We start from the raw sequence: 24844 nt of genomic DNA, 5'->3' as shown, positions 1-24844 counted from the left end.
AAAATTTTCACCAAAAGCAAAATTTGGGGGTGGGTTATAAGGGGGCCTCTCCCCCCAGAAGATAAAAATTAAAAATATTTTTGTAGAGAATTAAAATAATTTCTTTTATATACTATCTGTTCATTTAAAATTCTCTTCCAGTGTTGGTGGCCCAAACTTTCTGTGAAGAATTAGATCCTTTTGCCCCTCCAAAAGCAGATTCTGCATACACACCCGTGATTTTCGCGATGTGAAACGGTGACTACCACATAGAAGCTAGATGACAAAACTAGATATTCAAGGTTGAGGATTTACAGATTCAGTTTCTTTTCCACGATCTCGGGAAAGTTTTACAATTTGAATGGGCTTTCCAATCCTTTACGATTTAAAAAGAAATGCACATTCGCAATATTGTAGGAAGGTGAATTTACGCTGTATAGACGCTATTTTTAAATGCTGGCACATGAAAATTAACCTAAAACTCATACATAATTTTTTTCGAGAACTTTTATCCGAGAAAATACATGTAAGGTTTTCTTACCATTATTTTTTTGTTTTTCAGCATCTTCCCTTATTGATTGCATAAGCGCATCGATGCCAGCCACCCTCTAAATAAAAAACAAAGAATTTTCATAAAAGAACAACATTTTGCAATGTATTTTCTGGTCGCACTAATGTAGATTTAGAAGAGCTTTCAACAACAGCATAAATTTTTGGTGCATGATGATATTATCTTTCAATATAACAATAACCCCTCTATGACAATATTTCTTTCTTGAGGGTATACATTTTTTGTGAATTGTATTTTTGTGAAAAAAGGGTCATTAATTTTGTGAAAAGTAATTTTGTGGGAAGTGAAATAATCTAGTTAATTTATCACAAAAGAAATGAGGGGGTGTGCGGTGGCTTACCAAAGACTGTGGCCAACAGTCACCAAGTGCGGAGACGGCGTGAGTCAATGTTTAGGACTCTTCAGACTGGAGCAGAATGCTCATTCAATATGTGTGTAATTTAAAACCATTATGTTTTATATCATGAAAAAATACCAAAAAGAAAATTATGTTATAAAAAAAGGTAATACATTAAACAGCAAAAAGATTATGTGTTGTCTATGATACATCAAAAGAACATAGCCAAAAATTTGTTTTTGTTTGTTGAAATGATTATTATTTAAACTAAGCCTTCAAGTTGAAATATTAATCATATAAGATGAAAACGATGCTTCACCAATCTTTTCTTTTTTTGTGCTACATGCAAATTATGCTTCCCTTCATCTAATAATTTGAGTAGCATGCTTTTCTTCAGTTGCATCTTTATGAGTAAGAGTATATTTTTTTTTAGCTTTCTCTGAAATTTTTCAGGTATTTTTTTATATTCAAGACTCTTTGCTATTCTATAACTCCTTTATATTTTTCAATAGAAACTATTGCTGCTTAGAGAATATTTTTGTTTTTAGTGATAGGCATGTTTTTTTTTTGTCTTTTTTAAAGTAAATAAATATAGGTATATAATTTTTCTTTTATTTTTCTTTAACTTGCCAAATAATATATATTTCACTGCTCTTACACCTTTGATGGTATTTTTTTTGCAAAAGCATTTCTTTTAGAAGTCAACCATGCATTCAGGGAGAAACCATATTCTTCTACATCTGAATTACTAAGTGCTAGTGAGGCAGGAATGATGCTCATGACAAACACAGAAAATGTAGGCCATCTACAATCTCTGGCAAATTCCTTCAAAGAATCGAGAAAACAATTCATTAAAATTGGCGTCTCACTTACAGATCAGTGAATGGGTTCTTTAGGAAGGTCCAAGATAACGCTTTACGAAGCTGTTAAAGTAACAATAGAGCAAAGAAAACTATGCGCATGCTGGGTACCCAAAATATTAACGGATAAACACAATATGGAATAGATAGGGTTACATTACACACATGCAGAAGATGAGATCTTCAACCTCATTGTAGTGGGTTACAAAACTTGGGTTTATACACATATGCCTGAATCAAATCAACAATCACTGAAATGGAAACATATGGACTTCATAAGTGTCAAGAAATTTGAAACTTCAATTTCGGCAAAAAAAGTCATGGCTTCTCTGTGTTTTCTAGGACAGAAAAGACATTATGCTGAATGACAACACCTCATGACACCATGATCAATGACGGTGCATAGTACCAAACCTTATAATGCCTTTGACCGGATATATTAATAAACAAACGGAGGGAAATGATGACCACTGGTGTCTGCCTGCTTTATATTAACACTTGGGTTCACACAGCCTAACTACATGAAATTTTCAAACCACTATTTTAACATCCTGTAAGATTGACTTCTATAGCTAGGGCAGAAATACGACATGGCAAAAAGAATAACAAAATTAAATTTTAATTTTAAAAAAGGGATTTTTTTTTATTACATTTTGATCACCCAAGGCTAGCATGATCATTTTTGAAAATTAAACCTTGCCATTTATAGCTTACAGATTATCGCTTATTTATTAAAAGCTTACAGATCATTGTGAACATTGTTTATGCCAAAAAAATTATATCTTAAAAATACAAAAGAAAACTTAAATACTATTGAGTAACACCTGAATCACAACTGCTTTGTTATGTAAACTGTGTTGTGTTTCATCTATACATAAAATTTTGGATAACAAATGTCTGTTCCTGTACTGAATGGTCCAAGAAAATAAACCAGCACAGGGGTTCTCAACTTTTTCCACCAGCAGTGCCTCTTCCCCTAATAAAAGCTTATGTGTGGCTCCCCAGAGAAGTTTAACAAAGTCTCTTCGAAAAACCTTTGCTCTTGACAAAGGTTGGCTGAGCACCGTGGCGCACAGTTTGAGTACCCCAGAGCCAGTAAGTAAAAAGGTCTTTTCAGTATGGCCTGTACTGTCTATGTGCAGTACCCAGAGATGGGATTGCTGTTGACTATTTTCAGAGCAGTTTTGGAACAGTAAATTTAGTGTTTCGGAGCAGCAATCTGTGAATTCGGAGCAGTGCACATCATTATTACCTTTGTGAAAAATTAAAATTTTTTGAACCGAGATAATCAGATTATTAAATTTTGAACATTTTAACCAGTTATAGAGTTCTGGCATCTAAAATTAGTTTTATATGTTTGATAAAACTTGCATCCACTTGTAGGGATGCAAAAATTAGTCATAATTCAAGTTGGGCGTAAGAAGAAAAAGTAAAAGTTTATAAATCAAACAAACAAACAAACATACATTAAAAAAAAACAAAAAAAAAACACCTCATGACATTTTGTTGACTCTGTTTCTGTTGACTCATGACTGTTTTCCTCAAATTTCTCAAGAACACTACACATTTTTTGTTTTGGTGTTTTCAGACGAACTTGCCCACTTTCGATGTCTACAAAGTTTTTTCTCTTTATCCCCACTTCTATCATTTTCTCTGCAGTGTTCGGTATAGCTTTTGATGATAACTGAATTTCCAACCCCTTTTTTTCTGCTTTTAGTCTTTGATTCTCATCTGGTCGTGGAACTTTTTTATCAAAAGTTTTTTGGTGCTGAAGTCTGTCTTGGTACATCTGATGCAAGCTGCAAACAGCTTTCAGAAGATTGGCATCGACATCAATATTTTTAGCATTTTGAGAATGCTGTATAAAAGATTTTATTCACCTAATGCCATTGATACTTTCAATCGAAAGATTTGATTTATGTTGCAGGAAATGTTTGTTTACACTAAAGCCTCTCTCACAGTCTGCATTTCCATGTGGGCAAGACATAATAACGCTTTGATGAGCACAGGCAAAATTTTGAACTTTGCACTTCCATCCAAGTTTTTCAGATCAAATATAGATCTCCAATACTTATCTAACCTTTGATAACTCACCTGTATATCTTCCCACTGCAGAGAAATCCATTCATCCAAGAGAACAGGGGTATCTGAAGGACAAACTTGCGGTAGCTTTGAAACAATGTACTTAATACATAATAATTAAGAGTTTTCCAGTCGGAAAAGGGGATGCAAACACTTCATTTTTTCCAGCATGGTGTTCTCAAAAGGTAAAACTTTGAGCAAGTGCTTGATGATCTAGCACCAGTGCAAGTGATCTAGCACCTCATAGAAATGTTTTCTTGAGAACATCCCCCAGCTCAGCAAGACTGGTTTCTGTTTCAGCACCAACAACCAAATTTGTCCTCCAGCTCTCATATTTGCTTTCTATAGCTACATTCTGGAGCTCAGCAATTCCAACATTCTGATATGTTCAGATTTCAGGAAACATGCCATAATTTTTCTAACAAGAGCTCCTAGCTCATCATACAAAATGTGTATGAGGGGCTCCTTTTTTTTGAAATAATGTCTCAGAAAGTCATTGAAATGTTCCGATGCTTCTTTGAGAAACAAAGCTTTCACCAAGACACTTTTATCTGAAAGGACTTTGTGGATTTGATTATGTCGAGATGAGTCTCATCTGGACTCCAGTCCTTACTTCTGAATCAATGCTGAATTCTCTTTCATTATGGAATTATCTTTCATTAATGCTGGAATTCTTTCATTAATGCTGGAATTCTTTCATTAATGCTGGAATTCTTTCATTAATGCTGGAATTCTTTCATTAATTATGGAATTCTCTAAAGAATTTCTCTTTCATTAATGTTGTAATTATCACTTTCATTTACTTTGGAACTGAAATTATCTATTTCATCAATATACTTTTTCTTTCATTAATTCTGGAATTGTCTTTTGCTAATGCTAAAATTAGCGCTTTCATTAATTTTTGGAATTTTATTCATTCTGTAGAATTATCTTCCATTAATATTGAAAAATCATCTCTTTCATTAATTTTGGAATTATCTCATCTATGCTGAAATTATTTCTTTCATTTATTGTTTTAAACTCTGATTTATGCCATAAGAAAATAACGGGGGATTGCGCGTGTTTTCGCCGAGTCACGTGATCTTCTGACAAATGATGTTGCGGACGACGTTCTCAGCACTGCCAAAGCAAAGACCGCTGACGTCATACTCTCTCCAGCTCGATGGTGCAAACATAGTGCGCCCATATTTCAAATTCCGAAAACCCACGCCGTCTCTGATTGGTTAAAAACCCGAACTTTTTTTTAGCTTGAAAATTGGTTTATTAATCATTCAGAGACGACGCTTGTTTTCGGAATCTGAAATACCGACGCACTACGTTCACAGCCAAATGCAGGAAACCTTGGCAGAACCGGTATCTTGATGAGAATTCTATAAAAAAAAACTGGAACATGCACAATTTCTATAAGTTACAGTAGCAACGTCGAGGTTGACGTCACAGCATGACTCAAATGACATCATCGAAAGCGAAAGTTTGAAGAGGGAAATTTCAGAGAACCCCAATTGGTGCAGAAGCGCCAAATTTTCTCGGAAAATTAACGTTATGCTGCAGTATGTAGCAGGAAATTGCCAATGGCGCAGCAATCCCATCCCTGAGTAGCATTCAGCACACACAAGCTCTAAGAAAGTGCAGTGGTTTATTCGGCTCATCTGGTGAGAGAGTATGTAAGTTTGATTCCCCCTGTAAAGACAGTTGAATTTTCTTTTGTGGATTTATCTTTGCATCAGCTAACTGTCGAAACCTTTGTATTAATAGCGGAGAGTGACATCTTCAGACAGGGTTGGTGAAAAACCAAAAAACCAGGTTTTTTTGTTGTAAATAGTATTAACATTAAAAACAATAAAATTTCTGAAAAATGATTCAAACTTCTAATAATTAATTAAAATAAAATGTTTATTAATGTAATTAGCACTATTCCCATATTAATTAATCAATAAACATTTCTTACATTTAAAAAAAAACCAACTTTTGCAATTTAATTATTTTTTACGTAACTCAATGGATGTGTTTGAAAATTCTTTTTATGTTATTAATTATATAATATATGAAGGTTTTTTCTCCAGTTGCTTTCAGTATACTTAATTCAGAAGCTATTTTGCAAAAACTAATAAAAATTAGGTGAATATATATAATGCATTTAATGAAGCATAAATAATGCAGATTAATTAGCAATGATTTATGATATACAGGGTGATTATAACTAAGGTTCTGACTTCAAAACACTGTAAAAAAAGAAGGATTATCAGAATGACTTGAAAATTGAGATGAATATTCCTAAAAAAATTGAAATTTTATTTGATAAAGGGGAAAAAATACTTAAACGTGTAAAATTAATGACATCATCCAACATGTGGGAAATTTGCTCGCAGAATGGAAACAATAGCCAGTCATGGCAAAATGATAACTTAATTATAGCATTGCACGATTTCATAATTCATGAAAACATCACAAAAAATGAAGTAATTAAACAAATAACTACAACTTAAGAAATGTTAAATATGTTGTCCACAGTGTTCTGGCTATGAGGTTGAAAGCATAAAAATTCTTGTTCAACAACAGATCAGAGTATGCCATGGTTATGACGTGGATGTGCTTGCAATTCAGCTTTATTAAACCAAACGCGCCCCCACGTTAATATTCCTGAGAAACTTCTAACATATAGGTAGGGGATGTGCTGGAGATTGCAATTCAACAAAGTTTGCAATCCGACCACTGTTCATAACATTTTGAAGTACCCCCCCCCCCCCACAGCCAGAAGTTGCAAGGGTTAAGGTGCATCCTGTCAAAATGGGTCTTCAGCAGCTGCTTTGCTGGTATTGCAATGTGCATCTTGATAGAAGTTCTATCCACACACTGATGCTGTGGAAGTGCCAAAATGTGGTTGCACAAAATAGATTATACTACTGGCCAAGTACAGCATCATCTACTTGCACTTTTTTTCTTTTGCAAAAGAAACTTCCATTGCTTCAGGAATATCCATGCAAATTTTCAAGTCATTCTGACCAGTACTTATTGTATAGTTTTGGAATCAAAACTTAAATTATAATCACCCTGTATATAGCTGATTATATATTTTTCATAAATCTGTTACTACTATACAGTAGAACCTTGATTAACTGGGCTTAACAGTGAAAGTATAAAAAAAACTATTGAATATTAAGACTGGGAGATATACAGTAGGAGATGTGCTACTTCTTATGGGAAAGAAAATGAAAATGTATGTGAGGTAATGTAACAACTAGTACACTAGTCTTTGTCCTTTAAGGGCAGCTGGTGTCTTTATTGGATTACAGGACCATCTGCCCCTAGCATGATGGTATCATTCTTTGTGAAGGGAAAAAGAAATGTGTGAGATAATACACCACTACATTTAGATGTGTAATGCAATCCTTATTCTTGAATTTGCTTAAGATATAGAGCATAAAAATGTAGCCAAAGATTAGAAAATGTTGTAAGAATGAGAAATTTTGGCTTTTGTATTTAACTTTAAATAACTAAGATACTTCATATAAAAAATATATTTTCTGGGCATTTTCATGAGACTTTTTGAAAAAAAAACCACTTATAAAATCTCATGTCATTTACAGATATACCATCAGAACGTACCCCAAGGATATAAAATTTGGTAAAAATGAAACATTTTGGCTAATAATGAACCAATATGATATTTTTCAAGGAAAAAACTTATATTCATGCCACTTTTATCCGATTTTTTAAAAAACAATGTGGTTTAAACCAAACAACCCTGTCTTCAGATACGTAAAGAATGTTTGTTCCATCTAGACAATGCTTTTAGCAACTTCTCAAAACATCAATAAAAAAAATGAGTTTTCAAACCTCAAACCAAAAGCAAAAATTTCAATAAACCAAATGATCAATGTGCATTCAAAATAATGAGAACACAAATTGATAGAATGCACCAGAATCTCTGCAGAATCATTTATTATAACCTACTATGTTTGTACTCTCAGAAGATATTTTGACAATTCCCCCATTCATTTACAAAAAGTTGTGTGGCTTTTATTTACAGGATTTGGTAAAAAGTCCGAAAAACAGGGCAAAACCTCAGAAATATGACATTTTACTAAAAATTAGAAATAGTAGGACACATAGAAATGGTTTCATCCCCATTAACAATGAAAATGTTTGACCTATATGCCTGGTAAAACCATATATATTTACAGCTAGATTCCACTCCAAAGAATTATGTATATATAGAATCTTTTTTGCAAAAGTTTTAAACCAAAATTTTACAAAATTTTATTCAATTATTCATCATTAGAAGATTTTCTTTACCAACACATTCACATCAGGAAACAAGAATTCTCATTTTTAAAAAATAAGTGATATCGTCGGAAAATGTGCATTCTCATTTTTCAAATTCTGTGAAGTATCATTACGTAAAGAAAATTGTTTCACCAATTATCTAATAAATCACAGTTTTAATACACACATATGTTAAAATATTTTATGTCATTAAATTTCATTTTATAGGAAAGTTTTAACAAAAATTCTCAGATGCAAATGTATTAACATGCTGCTGTTAATTATTTAACAATACAAAAATTGTAAACTCACATGTCGATCATCAAATAATGCCTGCAAAGAAGGAGCATCTTTTTTGAGGGCTTCAATATCTTCTGGTTTCAGATCATACGCAGTTTGCAAGCACTGAATGGTAACTGAAATTTTAAATAAATACATATACAGTGAAACTTTGATAAAATCTAAACTGAAGAGCCAAAAAAACTGGTACAGACATGCGTATGCAAATAAAGAGATATGGAACCAATCAGAGTACGGCGCTGTGGTCGGCAACGCCTATATAACACAACTAGTGTCTGGCATAGTTGTTAGATCGGTTACTGCTGCTACAATGGCAGGTTATCGAGATTTAAGTGAGTTTGAACGTGGTGTTATAGTCGGCGCACAAGCATCTCCGAGATAGCGATGAAATTTGGATTTTCACGTACGACCATTTCACGAGTGTACCGTGAATATCGGGAATCCGGTAAAAAATTAAATCTATGACATCGCTGCGGCCGGAAAAAGATCATGCAAGAACGGGACCAACGACGACTGACGAGAATCATTAAACGTGACAGACGTGCAATCCTTCCGCAAATTGCTGCCGATTTCAATGCTGGGCCATCAACAAGTGTCAGCGTGCGAACCATTCAACGAAACATCATCGATATGGGCTTTCGGAGTCGAAGGCCCACTCGTGTACCCTTGATGACTGCAGGCTACCAGTTTTTTTAGCTCTTCAGTGTAGTTCAGAATTGTTTTTAACCCTCTGGCTGCTCATCCCGCGATTTCCACGGGCAACTCAAATGTAGCAAAATCTGCTCATACCGTGATTTCCGCGGGCATGTGTTTTTCTTCCTTTATTGAGAAGCACATCCCATTTTTTCCCCATTTAACCACTGAAATAAATTATATACAGTATTAGACGTTTCATTTACGTTTTGGCCAACAGATGTCATTAGTTGTCCACTAACTTGCGGCATTTAAAGGCACGTGGTATTACCGCTCAAACTTCACTTTTTGAGTGAAAAAAATTACACAATTTTTGAAGCAATTTCGGTCCACAAATTGAGCAGTCAGAGGGTTAATATAATGTTATAAACTCTTCTTGATACAATATTCTTAACAATACAGTACATAATCCATATATCATCCACATGTATCACTAATGCGATTTACTATTGATCACCATTTAATGCGGGATGGTATTGGAAAAAAAAATATTTTTAACAATAATTAATCTTTCTATAACAGTATTTTTTGGAGATATTTTGGAACCAGTCACAACAATATTTTCTTATATCATATTCAAAATCACCATGAATCTATTCTTATATGACTGACTATTTTTTGTGCTTTTGGAGATATGTAAAACAGGGCTCCACTCAAAAAATTATAAAAAGTGGGACTAAAAACGTAGGACAGAGGAGGGTAATCCCCTTAGACAACATAATCATAGCATAATAAAAAAAAACCTAAAAAAACTTTGTTTTTTAATTTCAAAATAATTTTTTTTCATAGCACTATTTCAGAATCCTGTAAGATTGACTCGAGCCAACGCAAAATGATAGAAATGACTTGTTTGCAAAAACAATTTTTGGCCAAAACAGGGTATCAACAATCACAGATAATTCTTTTCTGTCTATCCTCACAATATAAATTACATTCTTCTTCAGAGTCTTCCACAGTTCAGTCTATCAACTCTCTTCGACAATGCACAGCAAATTATGAAGACATGCAAGTTTTTTAAGAATGACACTTCTTCGAGATCACTTCTAAAAGCATATTGCAAAATGTTTAAATTATGTGCTAAATGTGAATTCTTTAAATACAACACCTTATAGGCACTTGAGTCCGCTCTCTCTAGAAACTTTGCAACGCAGCAGAGTCTCCCAATAATTCATGAATATACAATGCAACACCCAGGTGTTGGAATGTGGGGGAGAGTGGGATATTGAGGAAATCTTTTGAATCTCCAATAAAGATCTCCAGAGCTCCCACTCAAAAAATCAAACACAAGAAGGAAAAAGCAGGGTTAAAAAGTGACTCGAGCTAAAGCAAAATAACAGAAATGACTTTGTAACAAAAACAATTTTGGGCCAAAACAGTGTACTAGCAACCACAGATAATTCTTTTCTGTCTCTCTCCTCACAATATAAATTACATTTATTTTTATTTTTTGGGGGTATTCCCCACTCCAGTCTGTCAACTCTCTTTGACGATATACAACAGACATGTAATATACAGACATTTTACAGACATGTAAATTTTTTAGGAAAGGTGTTCCTTTGAGACCACTTTCAAAAGAACAGTCCAAAATTTATAAATTACAAGGTCTGATGTAAATTAAGCCAAGGTGAACTGGATGGTTTTATTGTGTTGTCCATCATTTTTTTTTAAGAGATTTGATTACATTTTACTGTTCAATGCCAGTGTAATCATTTTTGACAAATGAAGAACTTTCATTTCTAGCTCTTTGCTGAGAATTGCAAATATTGTTTATGCCTCTGCATGCCCTAAAAATACAGAAGACCATGGAATGCTACAAACCTATAATGCTACAAACCTATGTATGATGAATATTACTGTCCAAGACCGTAAAGTAGTAAATGCAAAATTATTTTTTCCATCCAGACAGAATTTTACAGAATAACTACTCTACTTGTTGAACCCTCAAACTAAGCAAATGAAAAATTAATAAACCAAATGGTCCACATACACCCCCCCCCCCCACAAATAACCTTAAAAATGATACAATTTCTGCTTTGGCAGAATCATTAATTGCAATCTACTACATTTGTATTGTTCCAGATAATTTTTCACAAGACTTCGAGATTGCAAAACAAGAAGCGGTTCGACAGACAAACACAGATTTATTTACAGAACAGCAATTTACACGTATTTACAACCTAATCAGAGAGCTAACAACTTTCTCGCAAAGTTAAATCACAACTGACTTTTCATCAAGTCTCTATCTATTCGAGCCTTTGCATGTCCCTCTACAACGTGTTCATTGCATTAAGGGTTTTTGTATGCGTCGCTGCAAGTGACCAGGCAAAGACACATTGACAATGAACAAATAATTTATTAGGTTTTCTAACAAAGAATACTGAACTGAAAAGTTAATCAACTTCACGAGTAGGGGAGTTTGAAGGAGGTCGAGATAAGTCCACAAACATTCAGTCCTCTTGGGATCGGAGATCGTCACAAGTTGAAACTTCGAGAAAGAGAACATTCCACAAATTTCTATTTCAGTTTCCAGGTTGGCGGCTATTCTTGTTGCTCCAAGGATCGTTGCTTGAGACGTTATGGCTCACTACAGGGTTCGCTGGCCCATACTTCTCTTCTGCCTTCAGGCAACGATGACGGTTCTGTGGACCTGGTCCTCTCGTCAGACCTTCTGCATTTCCATGCCCTTTTTCTTTACGAGGCTGGATCGTCCTCTTGATACATTCTGACTCTTGTTAGAGAACAGTTCTGATCCTGCCATTAGTCTTCTCTGCATTGGCGATGCACTCTTTTCCAGCCTCTGGAATGTCTATCACTTTCCTTGGAGGTACTTTGTTACAACCACATCAGAGTAGGGCGATATGTTCCTACTGCGTGTGCAACTGGTCATTCCAAGGAAAATCCATGTTTCCTCAAGAAGCCCACTCTGATGATTCATGGATGCCTTATGTCTGCCACGAAGATGGTGTGTCGATGGGTGACCATTGCGAACTTCACTGAGACTTCCAATTTTCTGAGCACAGCCATTTTCTCTCCTGTGACTGTCTGCAGTGTTAGCAATGGTGATACGTAGAGAAGTCGTTGCTGGAATTTTCGAGCCAGGTCCATCCTGACGATGCTCACGTTGGCTCCGGTGTCGATGACCATCCTACACGGCAGTCCATCAATCTCGCCTCTTACATGGAGTCTGCGCGGTCTCCTCCGTGCAGCTGTGAGATGTGGTACACTCGGCATGGCGCATCTTCCGTACCGGTAGCTGCAACTGAGCATACGCTCCACAGGCGGCTTTTTTTCATGGCATTTCCAGCTTCCCAACAACTTGTCTCTCTGGTTTTCACGGTCATCCCTGGCATTTTTCGGGGGATCTTTCAGCTCTCTGATGGAGGTGATGACACCTTTTTTCACGGCTGTGCTCGTGGCCTGGATCTTTTCTTCGATGCCTGATTTCATCTGGCCCATCACAGACATCAGTTGATTCAGCTGTTCTCGCATCTCATTCATGTCCATTCTCCTCATTTTCATGCAAGTCTTGAATTACCCCACCCCTGACACCAAATTGTTCCAGATAATTTTTCACAAGACTTCGAGATTGCAAAACAAGCGGTTCAACGGACAAACACAGATTTATTTAGAGAATAGCAATTTACACGTATTTACAACCTAATCAGAGAGCTAACAACTTTCTCGCAAAGTTAAAATACAACTGACTTTTAATTGAGTCTCTCTTTATTCGAGCCTCCGCATCTTCCTCTTGCGATCGCCTCATATTTATAGCTCCAGTCGAAACTTCGAGAAAAAGAACATTCCACAAATGTCTATTTCACAGTTTTCAAGTTGGCGGCGTATGGAGAAGTTGAACCACTGTCTGGAGGGGCGGAACCTTCCAGAATGTTCCCACCAATCGCATCTTTTTCCGATAAACCAAAACCGGTATTCACTGCTGTTGCAAACAGAACATTGTGAAACTGTGCCATCTATCATCTATAATTCGTAACAGTATTATTTGGCAAATATATTGATGATTCCCTCCGAAATTAAAATCACTTACACAAATTTTGTTGATAGGATTCAATAAAAAAAATAAGAAAAGTATGACAAAAACCTAGAAAGTAGTACAAAGCTGAGAAAATATTACAAAAGTAGGGCATTTTACCAAAAAGTAGGACAAGTGGGAGTCTTGCTTAATGCAATTTTGTAAGGGGGTGGTTAGTTGGAAGATACAACAAATCAGGGGCCTGGAGGGGGCTATACCCTCCAAAGAATATTTTATTTTTTTGTTCTCGGGGAGGGGGGGGGATTGCCCCTTTGCCCCCTTTAATCCCTCAATGCCCTGATCTATGGGGATGTGCGAACCATGCAATAAGTAACATGGGACTAAATTATGAAGAAAAGGATGAAATCATAACTTTTTCCAATTAATTCACACCTGATGAACATGAAATACCAGAAGGGTTATTTTTTAATTTTAGGCTTTTGTACTTGAACACTTAATGAATTGCACTCGTGAGCTTCTGGAGTGTTATAACATTTTGAAACAAACGTATATACAATAAATACAATGGCTGTACAGGATGGTCATAAAATAACTTTGCCAATATATGAGCCCTAAGCAGCCGCAAAAATTTCCAAATGCAAATGAAAAATTTGAGATAAAGGTGTTTTAAAATACGTGATCAAGAACAAAGAGAAAAACAAAATTTTTGGGAAAATGTAAATAGTAACACTCGATTTTATGCATTTTTAAGTGATTGGTGCTGTGAAAAACCATGAATAGAGTTGTGAAACGATAGCTATAATATCATAAACAACAGAGAAGGATGCAGACAAAAAAAGACCTCACCGAGGGGTTGGTGCACTAACCCCTCGGAGGGGAATTTCCGGCATTGTAGTTGTTGTCTTTTTAGTGCCAGCATTTATGGTGCTAGAGGTACCATTATAACATCATTTATGGTTTTTTACCATGCCAATCACTTTGCAATGCATAAAAAAGTTTGTGTTGCCATTAGAATTTTTTTGCTGTAACCATGATAGCTAGGTTTCTGTTTCTTGACTTATTCTCAAGCCCATACTCTGAAAAACTTGAATCTCAAATTTCATTTGTGTTCATTGATTTTTGTAGCCACTAGGGGCTCATGTATCAACGAAGTTATTTTATGACTACCCTGCATTTTTTGACAAGCACATTTCGGAAGCTTGTGGCACAGATGCAGTGTCTATCTTAATTTTTGTTTTCAAAAACAGTCTGAGAAATCAACTATAAAAATCCAACCACAAAGTTTAACATTCAAATATTAATTAATTAAATGCCATTTCAACTATTCAAGATTGGTTTTGAACATCTGTAAAATTTTTTTAACAAATAGTTTTTTGTAGAATATGAGAAAACATTGATTACATGAAAATTAAATTTCACCCCTGAGAGATGCTAAAGTAATGCCCTAAGATAAACAGATGCAATAATTAGATTTATGCAATAAATAACCCAAGAAAAACAGCACGTAAACCCCTAAAGCAAAATGTTTTGCATTGTTCTGCAACCGCCCAATGACTGAAAACGTTCTGAGATAATATTGTTCATACAGAGAAAAGTAATTTTCTTAAAGTTTTTGCTGAGACTGTTCTGCAGCAAATCTCAGATTTTTGGCATATTCTGCTTTGGGGCATATAACTTATATTACACTGCTATTTATGTCTTCAAACAAAAAACAAATTACCTTCCAAACTTTCCTTAGTGTCATCACTTATATCTGTCCTGTTGTGTTCTTCTTCCAAAAAATTAATAATTGCCACTATAAGCAAGGAATCTGTTGGCTATAAAACCAAAAATATAGAACAAAAGAGAAATTATTTATATATTTTTTAAATATATGACATTGAGTGACACTTTGAAGAAAAAGGGACACCATAAAAGTTGGAAAATCTTTTAATAAACAGTAAAATCATGGTATAATGCCAATCAATTTTAACATCACCTCACCTATAATGTCAATGCCATTGCAATTAGCAAGTCATTCATACTTGCTATTGTTCCATTGGTTCAGTGAATTATCTTGAGAATACAAAATTCTATTCAAATGATTCTCAGCTTCAAACTAAAAATAAATTTCACAATCGCAACCCTGTCTATTCACTAATATTGAAAAAAAATGGTATAAAACACTTACAGAGATGCTGCTGTACTCTAATTTACCTGAGACCCAGGTTATTCGAAAAATCTGGGTCTTTTATGAGTGAAAGTAGGTCCCTCTCAAAAAAAAAAATTTATCTGGAAAAAAATTATGGCCCCCCCCCCCCACTTATAATTCACTGGTATCTCTATGAATTTTCTTCCAGCATGCCCCAGGTCTTTGAACACTTGCTTATGTGTCTTCGTTGAGACTGAGTGGTGGGTCATACTCTGGATAGTGTGTGAATCAAGTATAATTCATTTCTAAAAACATGTTCTATATCCAAAGGTTTATTTACTTTTATTGTCTACTAGCAGGAAAAGCTTGCAAAGAAGCTCATTAGCACTGAGAATTTAATGTATGGAGTTCTGACATGTAATAAATCTAAAACAAATACACAGTTGATCCCGCTTATAACGCTTTTCCCATTTAGAACGTTTTTCCACTTAGTACAACTTATTTTCGGGGTCCTAACAATAAGTAATCTTCATTAAGATCTCCTGTTTAAAGTGTTTTCCTATTTACAACATTTTTTATGACGGTTTTTTGAAAAACGTTATAAGCAGGATTCACTTTAACAGTTGGAGGCACGCATTTTTATATATTTACTAATATCAATTTATAAATTCCCTTCTGATTGATTTTACATTTCGTTAAAAAAATCTTAGCACTTTCAATATCTTCTGATTAAATTTAAAGCAAATTCGATTCTATCTCTCTCTCAGACACTTATCTTCTGATTCTCTATTCATACTTTGGTTTTCCTGGTAAAATGATTTTATTTTCCCTCCCTGATGGTCCACCACTCTGATCTGTCGTCATTTAACTGCCATATATTTTCACACCTGAATATGGGAGCTATGTCAGATTTGTGTTGGAGGAACTTAACAGTATGCTTATGAGTGTGTGCCCAGCATTTGGTGTGTTTTGTGTTCAGTAGGTGGTGTCATCTATCTAACGATGCAACTGGATACTTTCTCAAACTGAATAAGCACACATTTTGGCACACCTATGTACTGTAGAAGTTATAAAGGGTGAATTTGGTGCGCCCCACTCTAGTCCAGAGCCCAGGACACTAGACCCGCCTGTAACTCCACCCTCCCAGTTGCGGCCCTGCATCTATCCTCCAAACTGGTAATGTGTGCATTTGAAGTTTAATGTATACATATTTGTGTTGTAGGTCTGTGTGATCGCCGTAGCAACCAGAAGTTTTTTTCAAAGGAATAGCCAACTCAAAATTCGAAAACCTAATAGAAAATCACATACACGCCCAGCATTTGACATGTTTTGTGTTCAGTAAGTGGTGCCATCTATCTAGAGCCGCAACTAGATACTTTCTCAAACGGGGCAAGCACACATTTTAGCACATCCATGTAATGCAGAAGAAGCAGTTATAAAGGGTGAATTTGGTGCCCCCTTCTAGTCCAGAGACCGGGACACTACACCCACCTGTCCCTCACCCTTCCAGTTGCGGCCCTGCATCTATCCTCCAAATTGGTAATGCGTGCATTTGAAGTTTAATGTGTACATATTTGTGTTGTATGTCTGTGTGATCACAGTGGTAACCAGAAGTATTTTTTCAAAGGAATAGCCAACTCAAAATTTGAAAATCTGAGAAAATCACATTTTTAGACAATTACCATTGTGCGGGTTCCAAACTCGGATTTTCACCAAAAGCAAAATTAGGGGATTATAAGGAGCCCCCCCCCCCCCCCCGAAGATAAAAAATTAAAATAATTTTTGTAGAGAATTACAATTTATTGGAATAAAATAATTTCTTTTATACTTTTTGAGTGTTAATGACCCAAAGTTTCTGTGAATAATTAAATCCTTTCCACTCAAAGCCGATTCTGTGTACACACCCGTGATTTTCATGATGCAAAACGGTGGCTACTACATAGCAGCTAGATGACAAAAGATGATTCTCAAGTTTTCAGATTGTTTTTTTTTTTCATGATCTTGGGAAGGTTTTACAATTTTAGCTGGTGTTCTAGTCCTTTAAGATTGAAAAAAATGCTCCTTCGCAATATTGTAGGAACAAGGTGAATTTACGTCGTATAGACGCTGTCTTTGAATGCCGGCAGATAGCCACGAAAGTACCGTAATTTTTGGTATATGATCGGAAAGGAGAAAATTTGCAAGGGAATAAAAACTCCAAAATTTGACAATTACACAGCCCCTCATTTGGGGAAGCAAATAGATATTCCTCATCTTATTCTTCAACAACCCACATGTATATCAATACAGTACAGTGTACAAAGTAGTAAAACCACTTTTTCAAGGTTGCGCGATCATGATAAATGGTAAAAAGAAGGAGGGGAAAACATTGAGCTTATATTAAGTAATATAAGCGGGATGGGGAAAAAGTTGGGGAGGTTTTTCTCTCTACTTTTTTCTTCTTCTTAGAACTAGTGTTATATCGGACCACTGGAAGAATATATATATATATATATATATATATGCAATTATGTAGATTTAACCCAGGTTCCTAGTGGTCCAATACATATTTAGAAAAGAAATGATGGCTCACGAAAGAAAGAATCATGTTACTGTTAAATTTAAATAGCATTTAATATTTAATCAAATAATCATGAATAGAACGATTTATATTTACACAAACAAAAAAGTCAATTAAAAAAAAACCAAACATTATGATACCAAAATCTGCATAATACATAGACAGAATACTACTAGGTGTAAGAAATTAAGAGAATTTGCAGACTTGGTCGATTATCTCTAAAACTACTGTACCAATTTTAATGAAATTTGATATGTACATACATTGATACAATACAAAACAAATAACCATTCAATAATTGTAACACACACGCATGATCGTGCGTAACACTCGTTGGAGTCAGAAGGAATGAAACAGTGGTTGCAGAATAAACAAAAAAATGGGTTAATAGATAGGTTAATAGGGGGTATGGTCCCCTCTTACAGATATACAGGTCTCGCAGCGTGATTTCATACTTGAAATAAGGCAGTTTATCATTTCCTGTGGCAATTGGTCCCACTCGTTCAGCAAGGCTGTTTTCATTCCCTGGATGGTTCCCGGAGGGGGGTTGCGAGTTGCGATTGCCCTCCCCAGACATGCTCTATAGGGTTAAGGTCTGGAGATATGGCTGGCCAATCCATCCGGCGAATATCCTCACTCTCTAGAAAATCGTCGAGCAGAAGAGCTCTATGTGGCCTCGCGTTATCGTCCATTAAAATGAACTCAGGGCCAACTGCACCCTGAAAAGGTAAACATAGGGCTCCAAGACCTCATCCCTATACCTCACACCAGTCACAGTGCCTCTTTCAAAGATTTCAAAGACATGGAGAGGTGTGCGGCCATCCAACATGATGCCTGCCCAGACCATTAAAACCTCCTCCACCATAATGGTCGATTTTGCGGACATTGGAGGGTAGGTAGCGGGTCCCTGGTTCTCTCCATATGAACGTGCGGCGAGAATCGGTGCTTAGGCTGAACCGGGACTCATCAGTGAAGAGAACGGTCACCCATTGATCCATACTCCAATCTCTATGCTTTCTGCACCATGATAAATGGATTCTCCTGTCCATAGAAGTGAGCGGGACGCAAACAGCAGGTCTTCCTGCAAACAACCCTCTCTCATGAAGTCTTTTGGAAACAGTCACCTTTGATACACGGGTTCCTGTGGCTGCATACAAGTCACGAGAGAGCTGAGAAGCTGTAGCACTCCAGTTACGCCTCACTATAATCGACAAATGGTGATTTTCTCTGGCCGTCGATAAAATATGCAAATTCTCTTAATTTATTTCACCAGTGTATATGTTTAATTATAATATTTTTTAACTTGATGTTGGAATAACTCTCTTTCCCTTTAAACACTCATTATATTTAATCTCACCATCTCCCTCTGTTAATCTCTCATAGTTTGGGTGTTAATTAAACCTCCATAATTTGCTTAAAGTGTTGCAAGAATTTCTTTCCTACCTTTCCTCCATCCCTTTTGTCACAGATGATCGCAGTATCCGCTGAAAATTACCATGTCTAAAACACAAATTCTAAGTGCTACATCCTTTTCTCAACTTGATTTCTAGCTTGCACTAATCAATCTACCTTGAATTTTGGAAACTTCCAAAGTAAAGTTTTGAGGGGCACCAACCCCCTTTTTCTAATTGGTAGACCAGCTTCAAAGAAAGATCCTTCTATTGGGTGATGAGGATTACGTAGATACAAATTAATATTAATATTAACATCATTGGTCAAGTTCACCCCCTACGATCTTTCGAAGCGCATGGGAGGAAGACGTTTTTCTGTGGGGGGGGGGGGGTTGTACAAAAAAAAAAGGAAAAGAGAAGTAGAGAGGAAGCAAAGAAAGTCAGAAAAGGCACATAATCCCATGGAAGAGATGTGTAAATAGATGAAATAAAGCCATAAAGTCAATTGCCTGCAGGTGGCAATACAATGGTCAAGAGATAGGTTTCAGTATTATAGGGGAGAGAGAAAGAAAAAAAGAATACGGAGCGGCTATTACTCAATCTTTGAAGGGGCCCTTTAAGTAAGTGGCCATAAAGTTAAGGAGTGTTGATGGAGGCAAAAGAGCATGTTTTGTACATTTAAATGGCTAAAGTCCCCTTTTCTCTTATTATTATTATATTATATTGGGCTGTGGAAATTGGAACTCTCCCGCTTCATCTGATAGCGATGGACGCCATAGCACTAGGAAAGAACACGTGAACAAAATTTTTATGCGTCTTTTCCGAAACTCCAGGTATTTGACGCGTTATAGCGAGTCAATGCCATCTCTGACTTATGATGATGCAGATGAAGCAAGAATAGTCTACAATTACCTGACAGCAAAAAACTCAAATTCACTTATAATGAGAGGTCTGTTATAATGTCATTTTTTCCCATGGTTGCAAGCAATTTTTTTTAAGACTCTTACTCTAAGGCCAGGATTACACTATAAAAGTTTGATAAAGGATTTTTCACAAAACTTTAAAAATACAACCAATTAAGCCTATTGGGTGCATTTGTGTGATTTTAACCGGTACAATTATTGGTAGCATTTATCAAGTTTTATAAAAGAACTTTTATAAAACTTTTACAGTGTAATCCCAGCCTAATACGTAAGTCAATAATCTGCATCAAAAAATTCTGTTTTTTTTTAACACTTTCACTGCAGGTGACTATGGTGGCATCATTACTGTCTTGTTGCAGCCGGCAGTCGACACCAACATGGTGTTACATCCGTGCATTTTGTTGGGGGACTATAGAATGGTACTGGTGGACATGGGTGCCTTCACAAGGCAGTATTTGTTTTTGCCACCCCCCCCTCTCATTTCAGTCCACTGTTTTTACCCCCCCCCCCACCCCTCCCATTACTAATAAATTATAAGCAAACAAAAGACAAAAAGTGTTACTGTATATACTTGCGCCTAAATTTTACTTTTTTCTCCAGTATTCATATCCTATTCTGATCCATAATGATTGCCATATAGCAGGGGGGGGGGTGCTCAATCTCCTGCCCCCAGGCCAAATGCAGCCTGCCAAGGGGTTCCATCCAACCTGCTGAAGGTGTTCCTGAAGAAAGTTGTTAATACACACAACACAATAGCTACACCAGTTTCTTGCCTGAGAGCGGAAAACCATATCACCATACTGTGTAACATTCCTTAATGTGGTTACGTGCCCGGTTCGAATTATCCAGTTAAAGCAGACAACAAGCAGGAAATAAACGAACAAGTTTGTTTTGTATCACTTCAATTGCTTTATTACACCTAGATTTTTTTTGTAAATTTACATTAACAGGTTAACCTTCAATTTTTCATTAATAAAAATTTAAGTTTTGTCTTTCAGTTAAAAAATTTGAATTTAGTAGATATGGTTCGCTCTCACTGTGGGAAGTCCATGTTCTGCTGAACATCACCTTTCCGGTCACAGACCAGGGTAGACACGATGCAGATCCATCCAAGTTGGTACTGCTAACTGAAGAACAAAGTTCCAGAGTTTATAGCAAATCGCAGGCAGCCAGCACTAGGCGAAGATCTCTCAGAGATTAGAGATGAAAGTCCTTGGAAATTAGTAAATCGGTGTAGATCGACTCCACCAATAATCCATTCAGGGTTTCATCATCCAGAGCAGGCCGATAATGAGCTGATCAGTGATGTAAAACTCATAAAAGTTGTTAGACTTTCACTACGAAACCTTCCGTGATAAAACCAATTTCACCGAACTAGCCGGTAAATATAGAACAAGAGTTATTCAAGTTAGGCTATAACATGACTTTTTTTAGTTTAACGACCTCAACTGATCGTTCTGAGCTAACAAACAAGAAGTTATTGAAGTTGAAATGCGATTAGTGAAAACGAGAGGCGTATTTATACAACTCAAACCAGTATTAATTTAGGACCATTCATCCACCGGCAACACTCTGTGTCTCTATAAAAATCCTAACATCACACAGAAAATAATTTGCATACAAAAAAATGTTTCAAAATTCTAAATGGCAACACAAAATGCAATCGGGCGAGCTGGCCAGGCTCTCCGATCACGCCTTTCAATTTAAACACAACAAAATAATTATTCCGGCAGAAGTCTGCAGCCAACTGCTGAAACAAGTAAAAATATAACAATTCAACGAGAGCATGTGATATCTCCCCCAGGAGATTCCCCACACAAACTAATAATTAAAAGTATGTTACATGAAAAATTAATTTTGGTGGGGCATCAGCCACCCGACCTTGGTTCCGTCCTCATCAAACGACCGCAAGACCCCGCCCTATGACCGTAGCACTAAGTAAGCTGCCTTTCTGGCTCGTGACGGTACACCAGCAGAACTTCCGGATAGTTTCCGGTAGCTGAGCGGCCCCTGGGGCCAAAAACATGAATATTTCCCATGTAACAGAAAAAACCAAAGTAACGGAGAAGGATGTCATCCTGATCCGTTACAACCAGGGTGTGTAAAAAAACCGGGTTTTTTTTTGTGTAAACCATGTTTTTTGGTATTAACATTAAAAACAATAAAATTTCTGAAAAAATCATTCAAATTTCTAATAATTAATTAAAATATAAAATGTTTATTAATGTAATTAACATTGTTCCCATATTAATTAATCAATAAATATTTCTTACATTTTAACAAAAACCAACTTCTGCAATTTAATTATTTTTTGCTCAACTCAATGGATTACTGTGTTTGAAAATTCTTTTACTGTTATTATTAATCATAAAATATACTAGTTATAATAACCGGCGCTGCCTCAGTTTTCTTCAATGAGGCTGTTTGGATCACGTGATATCTCCCTCTTTCTTTCAGGGACATGCAAATCATGTCTAAGTTAACCAATATGGCGACTTCATGAAATAAACAAATCAAGATTTAATGAAACACAGAAACAAATCTTCTTTTTCCCCCTTTTTTAAGGGGCACTAGGTATTTCGATCCCCCTCCCGAACTTCAAGTTATCTATTTCTGCCTGTTTCTGCTTCCAAAAATGCTTAATTAAAGCTGTGGATGTACTTTACAGACCCATAATTGATTTTAAAACAACCTAAACTATATCAATTTATGCAGTTGAATATCAAAAGACAATACTTAAGAATACTCAAGAACTTAATTTTTCATGCTTGAGAAGATATAAATAAAAAGTGGAAATTAATGTTATTGCCTGGATATCAAACTCAAAAGTAGGTCCGGATAATTACTTCATATTTAATCTCATGGGCTTCGTATATCTCTAAGTGAACTCAATATTTCAAAAATTGAGAATTCAATAAAAAATTTTAAATTATTGATGTGACAGAAAACCACCAAATTTTTGCATTTCTACAGTAAAATCTGCAATTTTAACACTGATTTCTATGAGGATAACCCTTTTCCTGACCCTCAAAGCGATGATGATGATTATGACGTCTATTCAAAACGCCTCATTACTGGGAGTATTGAAAATGTGGCCAACCATTATAAAGGCATAAAACACATCTGAAACAAATTGCTGGGGAACCACGGTAACGTTCCGAAAGTGATTGTTGAGGCTTAACACCCATTGTTACCAGACAGTTTTTTGCCCCTTTGGGGCACTTGCCCTGCGCTGACGAAATTTTAAAGTAGCCTATCATTCAAGTCGGGTCCCATTTGGTATATATGCAAAATTTGACGACGATCAATCTAAAATTGTAGATTTGTATAGAGAACACACACATAGAAAATCAATTTTATATACATAGATAAAACAAGATATACAGAAGACTGGATGTTGTGAAGATATTTATTATTTTAGATGTTAATTTTTTAAGGAAGGAAAAAACTCATCTCTGCCTCTACCGGGAGGAGAGGCAGAGATGAGCTAAATTAACATCTAAAATAATAAATATCTTCACAACATCCAGTCTTCTGTATATCTTGTATTAACAAGTGGAGAGCGACATTCATGTCATATAGATAAAAGTTTTTTCTCCAGTTACTTTCAGTATACTTAATTCAGAAGCTATTTTGCAAAAACTAATAAAAATTAGGTGAATATATATAATGCATTTAATGAAGCATAAATAATGCAGATTAATTAGCAATGATTTATGATATACAGGGTGATTATAACTAAGGTTCTGACTTCAAAACACTGTAAAAAAAGAAGGATTATCAGAATGACTTGAAAATTGAGATGAATATTCCTAAAAAAATGAAATTTTATTTGATAAAGGGGAAAAAATACTTAAACGTGTAAAATTAATGACATCATCCAACATGTGGGAAATTTGCTCGCAGAATGGAAACAATAGCCAGTCATGGCAAAATGATAACTTAATTATAGCATTGCACGATTTCATAATTCATGAAAACATCACAAAAAATGAAGTAATTAAACAAATAACTACAACTTAAGAAATGTTAAATATGTTGTCCACAGTGTTCTGGCTATGAGGTTGAAAGAATAAAAATTCTTGTTCAACAACAGATCAGAGTATGCCATGGTTATGATGTGGATGTGCTTGCAATTCAGCTTTATTAAACCAAACGCGCCCCCACGTTAATATTCCTGAGAAACTTCTAACATATAGGTAGGGGATGTGCTGGAGATTGCAATTCAACAAAGTTTGCAATCCGACCACTGTTCATAACATTTTGAAGTACCCCCCCCCCCCCACAGCCAGAAGTTGCAAGGGTTAAGGTGCATCCTGTCAAAATGGGTCTTCAGCAGCTGCTTTGCTGGTATTGCAATGTGCATCTTGATAGAAGTTCTATCCACACACTGATGCTGTGGAAGTGCCAAAATGTGGTTGCACAAAATAGATTATACTACTGGCCAAGTACAGCATCATCTACTTGCACTTTTTTTCTTTTGCAAAAGAAACTTCCATTGCTTCAGGAATATCCATGCAAATTTTCAAGTCATTCTGACCAGTACTTATTGTATAGTTTTGGAATCAAAACTTAAATTATAATCACCCTGTATATAGCTGATTATATATTTTTCATAAATCTGTTACTACTATACAGTAGAACCTTGATTAACTGGGCTTAACAGTGAAAGTATAAAAAAAACTATTGAATATTAAGACTGGGAAATATACAGTAGGAGATGTGCTACTTCTTATGGGAAAGAAAATGAAAATGTATGT

The 24844-nt window shown here is 35.7% G+C and overlaps 1 protein-coding gene across 3 annotated transcripts in view; it reads right to left on the bottom strand.

Moving 5' to 3' along the window:
- LOC149085121 (small glutamine-rich tetratricopeptide repeat-containing protein beta-like) overlaps positions 1–24844 on the bottom strand; it is a 91737-nt gene that overhangs the window by 60868 nt on the left and 6025 nt on the right. For all 3 annotated transcript variants that reach the window (XM_089232940.1, XM_089232938.1, XM_089232939.1), the window contains exons 2-4: positions 14800–14896; positions 8408–8511; positions 521–587 (exon numbers count right to left, since the gene is read on the bottom strand). In XM_089232940.1, the coding sequence (XP_089089066.1) occupies positions 521–587; positions 8408–8511; positions 14800–14896 (268 nt within the window). The remainder of the gene's footprint in view (positions 1–520; positions 588–8407; positions 8512–14799; positions 14897–24844) is intronic.

The sequence above is a fragment of the Pholcus phalangioides genome, unplaced genomic scaffold, assembly GCF_987345545.1.
Source record: "Pholcus phalangioides strain wild (caught in Gottingen) unplaced genomic scaffold, Ppha-v1.0 ptg000007l_1, whole genome shotgun sequence".
Classification (NCBI taxonomy): domain Eukaryota; kingdom Metazoa; phylum Arthropoda; class Arachnida; order Araneae; family Pholcidae; genus Pholcus; species Pholcus phalangioides.
This window is presented reverse-complemented; position numbering and strand designations above follow the sequence as displayed.